Source organism: Hippichthys cyanospilos, chromosome 20 (genome assembly GCF_059441005.1).
Source record: "Hippichthys cyanospilos isolate Australia breed blue-spotted pipefish chromosome 20, RoL_Hcya_1.0, whole genome shotgun sequence".
Classification (NCBI taxonomy): Eukaryota; Metazoa; Chordata; class Actinopteri; order Syngnathiformes; family Syngnathidae; genus Hippichthys; species Hippichthys cyanospilos.
Window position 1 is genome coordinate 14,756,188 of NC_142388.1, and position 8,255 is coordinate 14,764,442.

At 38.8% G+C, this 8,255-nt stretch overlaps 1 protein-coding gene across 6 annotated transcripts in view; it reads right to left on the bottom strand.

Annotated features, from left to right (window-relative positions):
* The window catches only part of epha7 (eph receptor A7), a 68,106-nt gene that overhangs the window by 29,777 nt on the left and 30,074 nt on the right, over positions 1-8,255 (bottom strand). For 4 of the 6 annotated variants that reach the window (XR_015863753.1, XM_088402776.1, XM_088402772.1 and 1 more), the window contains 3 exons: positions 7,698-7,825; positions 6,544-6,706; positions 839-947 (listed from right to left, as the gene is read on the bottom strand). Coding sequence is in view for 5 of the 6 variants with exons in the window: in XM_088402776.1 (XP_088258902.1) it covers positions 839-947; positions 6,544-6,706; positions 7,698-7,825 (400 nt within the window). In the remaining variant the exon portion in view is untranslated. The remainder of the gene's footprint in view (positions 1-838; positions 948-6,543; positions 6,707-7,697; positions 7,826-8,255) is intronic. The other 2 variants (XM_088402775.1, XM_088402773.1) reach the window with 1 other exon arrangement.

The following is an 8,255-nucleotide window of genomic DNA, read 5'->3' on the forward strand; positions in this document are numbered from 1 at the left end:
TTTTTATTTATGATTTAATTGTATGCATGCATATTATATATAAGTATCACTTACAATCCTATTTTGACAGAAATTTTTAATATGTTCATCCAATTTTGATGTTTTTACCTGGAGTTTTAAACGCATTAGCTAATTAACATATGTTTGGAATGCCCGCCCTACGGCGAATTCGTGTTACAATACCAACTGTGGAAAGGATTAATCCCGTAAACCGGGCGCCCACTGTACATGAATATTGTAAAAGAAGTTACACCTAAAACACCATTATACAGCAGAGTACACTAGTCACATCGTGAGTCATTCTCTGCTGGATGCATTTAATCATGAAGGTTCATTATTGTAGCCGACCTTATCATTTTGATAGTAGGCTAAAGAGACACTTATATAGTACAGTTGCTTGCCTTCATTAGGGTTCCTTTTTTAGTGGCTCCATACAGATTTGTGTTTCGTATGGCTCATAATCTCGTCAAGATGGCTCATTCAACATCTTCAGTTGCCGACGGGTGCATTTCAACGGGTGCATAGACATTATAATCACTGTAAGTTTAGCAGACCTGACAAGATGTTGTTTTTCATATGCATTTTATTTTTTAAAAGCAAATAAGTTTAAGTTGACTGTTATGTTTTATTTGGTGTGGTCATTTGTAAATTGTTAATAAATTAATTAAGAAATCACATGGCAAAACAATCCCATCCAGCAACATAGATAATTGTTAGGCCTCACAAAAAAAAAAAAAAAAACTATGTAAGTGACGACAAAGATAGTAAATGCTAAAATAGCTAACTGACAAGTAGACTCATAAAGAAGGTGAGTCTGGGGCCGGTCTATGAAGCGTACCTTCTCCCGATGATGAAGCCGAACACCATAAACACCAGGATTATCGTTCCTGCAACGGCTACAACTGCAATAATGATGACAGGGTTCTGCTCGCTGGAGGCAATCGCAGCTGATGAGAGCAAAACGTACACACATAAACAGACAAACAGGCAGAAAAACACAAATGCTTTAGAGTTAACTTAAGCATTTAAAAGGCCTCAGTGGAAAAGACATGATTGGGCACAGTAAATAGGATTAGCACTGGTATACCATCCTTACACCCATACACCCACAAACCCTGACTACACAAAAATCAACGAGGTGTCATCCTTATTCATGATAGGAGCGGAAAGATTGTCATTATTAAATTTCAAAAATCAGCTAGTGCTGAAAGAAGATACTGGCACGTTGCGGGACTGGAACCTAATTGTTTTTATATGTAAAATATAACATTTACCAAAGAGTGTTTTCGCAAGGCCCTATGTGTGTGCAAAATTGCATTAGTATTTATCAGGCAGGTTATCATGATTCCCTCCCTACCCTAGTAGATTGTGGGAGATTGTCTGCTGGAAATGTAGTTCTTGGATTTAAACATTTTGGGAACCTCTGTTATTGACAATCTGTGATGAGTCAAGTTTATTTATAAAGCACATTTAAAACCAACGTCAAAGGGCTGACCAAAGTGCTGCACAGTTACTAAAATACTAAATACTAAAATACATCAGAAAGGTCCATAAACAGAACAGTGCTCAGGTTCAGATTAGGGAGGCCACTGTACTCATGCCCTTCCACTTCTGTCCTTGCCCACATGAGCAATGAAGTTCCCAGATGGAGCGCTGTCCAGCATACCTCCAAGCACTCCAAAATGGTGGGTACTCTGAAATGCTGTTTTGTGCGTAGGCACAAACAATAGACAGGACTCGTCCCCCGACACAAAGACCAAGAAAGGCTATCGTCTCGTCCAAACCCTAATGAGTAGGCTCTAAGCCAGAGGGCAATAAATAGGCCCAGGCCTGCTTAGCGTCTCCCATTGTGGGCAACTCTAAGTGTAGAGTATCCATTGCTTCTTGACAAGAATGGAACCAGAGCCCAAGCTGTGTGTGAAGGTAGCCAAACTATATCTAGTTGGAACTTGTCTGACTCACACACTCTTTCACACTTGCTCCTTTCCGGCAAAAGAGGTGATATTTCATGTCCCTTGAGCTAGCTTCTCTAACTGAGGTGACACCGATTTTGTTAATTGCCTCTCTAGACAGAATTTTTTGGTGCAGACGAAGCGTTGAGGGGGTCGGGTTTGGGAGTCTCAGCATTTCATATCTGCTATTAGCACATGATGTGGCGGTGTTGGCTTCTTCAGGGCGGGAAGTCCAACTCTCACTGGAGTGGTTCGCAGTCAAGTCTGAAGCGGCTGGGAAGAAGATCCACTCCTCCAAATCTGAAACCATGGTCCTCAGTCAGAAAAGATTGGAGTATGCTCCTCAAGTCGGGAATGAGGTCCAGTCCCAAATGGAAGAGTTTAAGTAGCTTGTGGTCTTGTTCACAATTGAGGGTAGGATGGAGTGATAGATCGACAGGCAGATTGGTGCAGCGTCTTTTGTGCTGTGGACACTGTACCGGTCTGTCATGGTAAGGAAAGAGCTGAGTCAAAAGACAAAACCCTCTATTTGTCGGTCTATCTACATTCCTGCCCTCACCTATGGTCACGTTTACGACCGAAAGAACGAGATCTTGGATACAAGCAGCCAAAATGAGTTGCCCTGGCTCTCTCTCTTAGAGATGAGGTAAGAAGCTCGATCATCCAGAAGGGGCTCACTGTCGAGCTGCTGCTTCTCCACGTTGAGAGGAACCAGTGGAGATAGTTCGGACATCTGGTTAGAATGCCCCCTGGACGCGTCCCTAGTGAGGTGTTCTGGGGATGTCATAGACAACCCAAGACATGTTGGAGAGCATTTGTCTCCTGAATGGCCAGGGAACGCCTGGGGATCCTCCCTGAGGAGCTTGACGAAGTGACTGAGGAGAGGGAAGTCTGGGCTTTCCTGCTGATGCTGCTGCCCTCACTGTGGATTGATGGCTATATGTGTGCGTGGTGTGTGTTTATAATGGGGGGGTGCCAAAAATCGATTCATATTACGATTCTCATTGACTACGATTTATAACAAATAACATTCTATATAATGATAATAATAATAATAATGTTATAGATAAAAAGAAATTGTTGTGCTTCCAATCGGCAACTCTACTACGTACAGAGGCGCTTTGTGTCATGATGTCATCACGCAGCCCATTTTGTAAAGTCAAGCTTGTTGGTAGGACTACAAAAAGAAACAACGGAGGAAATTGAACCACTCTGTCCTCATTGAAAGCAATGATTGATGATGAGCTATACCATCCCACTTTACGAAGAGGTTGAAAGAAAAGTTGCGGGTGTCTTTACCAAAATAAGTAGTGTCACCAGTGTGACGCACGCACATCGAGAGGAATGTAGTCTTGTTGTGTTTTGCAAACTCTTTGTGATTTGCGAATGCAACACGGCCCTGAATGTAATGGAACTCTGCCACAGCTATCCCTCGGCGGCTGGAGTTTGAACATCTTGGATCTGGTAATTGTGTAACCATTAAAAGTGGCTTTTCTATATAGCGAGTTCCAATTACGTTGAAACCGTGATGAATATTTGTGCTGTCTTCCTGCTGAACAGATCAACAACGATACGACCGCTTTCCCTCCTCACACCGCTATTCTCCTCACTCTAATACACTTTTCTTTCTCTCTCATGCATGTCAATTAAATGCGCTGTCCAGGAATTAATATACAGAACAGAAAGCAAATGGTCCGTAATCAACACAACATGAAATTTCAGCATTCCTTCAAAATAACACAAAATTATGAAAATTCCAAATTAATGCACACATACATCTTATGAATTACAATATAGTGACCCCTCCTACTTCGCGGTCTCATCTATCGCGGCCTCAGTACTTCGCTGGGTTTTCCAGGAAAAACTATAAATATTTAAAAATAAAAAATCATTTAAAAAATGTGCAAAGTTGTTAGTCATTACTAACCCGCTAATGTCGGCTAAAAATACAGTAAATTCATAGAATAAAGTTCGGCAAGTGATATATATGTTAGTTTCCTGACTAAGATTGTTGTTGATTGATTATTCAACAGATACTACATGATACACCATACATGAGCCAAAATAAATGTGAAGTTCAACGTGATGATTTGCTTACTCTCTCACCGGAGTCTTGGTGATGGTCAGTCAAGGCAGATAACCAGTCCTGAGAACAAATTCTCAACAAACTAAGTAATATTAGTTATTTAATGAATATACAATAATGTTAATAAGGATAATGTAATGTTGAATAATAGGAGAAAGGAAATAAAATACACAAAAAATACAAAAAAAAGGATTGTTTATGGTTACTGTGGTACATAGAAATCTAGGGACTGATACCCTACTTCGTGGATTTCAGACTTCGTGGGGAGTTGAAACTCCCCATTAACAGCGAAGTAGGGTGGATCACTGTACTGTACATACTAAATAATGTTACAATTGTAACTGATAATGCCGCTACGCTCGCAGGTACATAAACTGGCAAACGTAGTTTTTTGCAAACTTAGGTGACTCATGAAAGTCACACGACAGATAATGCTCCTGGCATGTTCAGAGATTAACTGGCACTCTTGATTTAGTTGCTAACATGAAAAGTTTATTTTCATGTCTTGTTTGTTATAAATGCACCGCACAATAATAATAATAATAATAATGTTACAATTGTGACTGATCTTCCAATAAGCTCACAGGTACATAGACTGGCAAACATTTAATTATTTGCCCATACTCTTAACTTAGCAGCTCATCCGAAAACATTTATTTTCATATCTTGTTTGTCAAAAAATGCACTAAGAATAATTAATATTTTTCACACAACATTTTGGTAGTGTCCTGTGAGATGGCAATGTATCTTGTTCTACAATTTCATATTCTACAGATGGAATTTATTTTGTTTCATATCATTTTATACAACAAAAGGTATAAAAGGTTTAGCTAGCTTCAAAGCGTAGCAATTGTGCATGTTATATTTTTGTGGAAAAGGCCTGTTCCTTGCAAATCAAAACTTAATAAATGTAAAAAAAAAAAGAAAAGAAAGACACTTTGCCTGCCTGAAGTGCTTAAAGGGGTTGGCGCCATCATACCTGTCAGAAATTGTTCAGCCTCACATTACTAAAAGGGCACTAAGGTCCTCTAACCAGTTGCTCCTGGAAGTTCCTTCGTCCAGGCTCACTACTCTTGGGGATCCTTACAAATTTTTGTCACGTTGTTTCTAACAAAACAACTAACATTTGGGTGGGCCAAGTGGCAATGCCTCAGTTAAGCGTGGCCAAGGGTGGAATGCAAAGTCAAGGTTTTTCACGCAGATTTCATTTTTCGCAGGGTGTTTCGGTGCCCATTAACGGCGAAAAAAGAGGAATTACTGTCGTGTATATGAGGTCACTTAATATGCTGTCTCTTGTGCTGTCTGTCCTTTTACAACCTGTCCTATGTTGCTGAATCTATGTAAATGGTTAAATGTGTGTTATTGGAATAATTGGATATAGGTTATCCCATATGTTATGCAATCAGTTAGAATATATTTTCTGCCCTCAGTAAGTATGTTTGTTATGTGTTCAGTATGATGGTAGATTAGGATGAATGTTTTTTTGTAGCTGTTGGTTGTGAAGAAGAGAATCGACGTGTCTCAAGCAGCTGCAAGAAAGAGACAAGCCCGTGAACTGACCAACAGGGGTTTAGTGATCCAACCAGTCGTGCTTGATGTATCTGAGGAAGAAGATAACAGCATGGACTCTGAACTGCATTTGTCACAATCACAGACCAATTGTTTACATCATTTACAAATATCTCCCCCAACTCATCAGGGCAGCAATGACTTTTGTACTTTTGGCAAATGAATAAAAGAGGGACGGACAGAAATTGTAACCAGACTGGAAGGAGCTTTCATAAGTTTCCACTCTCCTAGCAAAAGGCCTTTGTCTTCCTCTTTTTTTTTTTTTTTTCCAGATTAAATTTTTTTGATTGCCTCAACCTAACACATGTGTCACAGTTTTGCTTCACAATTGAAAAGTTTTAGGTTAGTTTGAAACGTTGCATATTTTAATTGTTTTAGTCCATGGGAGGCAAATCAGTTCACCACCCTTCTTTAATGAAATGGATAAAACCATGCAGGGGCACTCATTCTGAAACAAATGGTTATAAGAAATCTGTGTTAAGGTCAAAAAACAAAAGCTTTTCATTTTGGATCGTGTTTTACCCAGTGGCATTTCGCCAGCATGAATTTTAGCAATTTGTTTTAATTTAGCTGGAAATAATGTAATTACCCTGGCTGCAACAGCAGTTAGTGGTGATAATAAGAAGGTTGAAAATGACTCAATTCACCAGAAAAAAAAATAAATCTACAGTATGTTACACATAGTATTGATGAAATACCACATACTAATTCCCATTGTTAGGAAATGGAGCAAAGTGTGAAAATCTCAAGATGAATTTTTTGGGAAAAAAAAAAAACATGTGGTGGATAATTTTGAGTTTGAATGTTGTTTAAAAAAAACAACAACTATATATTGGACTGTGGGAAAAATTGACAAGTTTATGGGACCAATGTGGATAAAAACATATCTGATGACACAGTCACACTCACATTTAAGCGAGCAATGGTAGACCATACCTGTTGCCTTTGTCATTATCTCTAATCTGGGGCCAAACATTCCATATCCTGCCTGTGTGAATGCTCTTATCTGGAAAACATAGGCTGTACTGGGCTTCAGGTTGTTCACAGTTGCTGATGTAGATTTTGCCCTTACTGTAGAATAGGTACGGTCCTTTTGATCCTACAGTAAGCCAAATGAGGAGAAAAAAAATTAATCAAACTTTTTTTGTGGGGTAGGAGCAAATATTAAAAAAGGTCTGTGGAAGTAAGTAAACACAGAATTAATATACTTTGACAAAAGACAGTATTAACTTTACAAAAGGTTATAAAATTTGATTTAGTACAAACCATGGAAAATATGCATGGTCATAATAAGTAACATCACACAAGAGAATGATGTATATTATTTGAGCGTATGCCAGAAGAGTTTAGTTCAACAAGTAACAAAAGAAGTCCGTATGATTAATGTAAACAGTGAAGACAAAATACAAAGACAGTTAACGTTAAAATGTCATTTTTTATGATGGCCATAATTATAATGAGAGTAACTTACAAAGATAGTATAATAATACAGTGGACACCCCGGTTACAGCGTCCCTGGCTTACTTTTTTTTTCATGTTGCGATGTGGAATACTGTGTTTTTTTTTGTCCCTCGAAGGTATTTTCCCCGCTTTGCAACAAAAACGGTCATGACCCTGGGGGCTTGGCTGTATTTGTGTTGTTTTGTCTGTGCAGGCGTTTTTAGGTATTTGCACTTATTTTCTGTTGCCATCAAACTGCCTCCCTGCAACGCGTCACTACAATGCTGGTCTGCTATTGGTCGGCGTCTCTTCATGAAGATGCTGGTTTGCTATTGTTTGGCCTCACTCCTTTCAAAATGGTGGAATGTAAAGCTTCGTTCTATCGCAAATGGTTACAAAACCGTTTTTAAAGTGCATTTTGCTGCTTAATTCAAACTTGAATGGGTTAGCCATGGGTCTCTCTAGTGATGTTAAAGAGAGAAGAAAGAAGATGATTTATATGGAAACGAAGGTGGAGATAATCAAGAAATACGAAGCAATATATACGAAATATATGTGTGTGTGTGTGTGTGTGCATGAATGTGCGTGCATGCGTGTGTTTGTACATGTATGTGAGTAAACAGAAAGCAAACAATTAACGATTAACATACTTTCTTGTAGTATTTGATTTCATATTCTGTAATAACCCCATTGGGCTGCCGGGGCTCCTGCCAGGAAAGCTGGATGCTGCGCTCGTGCACTTTCTCCTTGATGACTTCACTGATCAGTGTTGGTGCTACTGAGAGAAGAGAGCACATGACAAGAATGAGAGTTGAGTTCCAATGTGAATGAAACAAGCCATTTTTCTGATTCACCAACTGCATCATCCAGTGGGTCTTGAAAAACTGATGAACATCCAGAGTAAACATTAAATGAAGTAAAAACATTACATTACATTACCTGCATTCTAAGGCCAATTAAATTCTGTAAAGTTAAAAATATTAATTGGAACCAAGAATATTTGACAAAAGCTCCAAACGACAGCTTTAAAATATACCAATTCAGCATGTACAAATATATGTATATTTTTATTAATCACCATAAAACATGCATTGGACTTTACGACCTTCACGGGTAAAAAGACATCAAGTAAGGCCACAGTTGAATATTGATCGGTTGAGATCTTTTGAAGATCTTACAAAACAGAAATGACAGAAATAACATGGAGG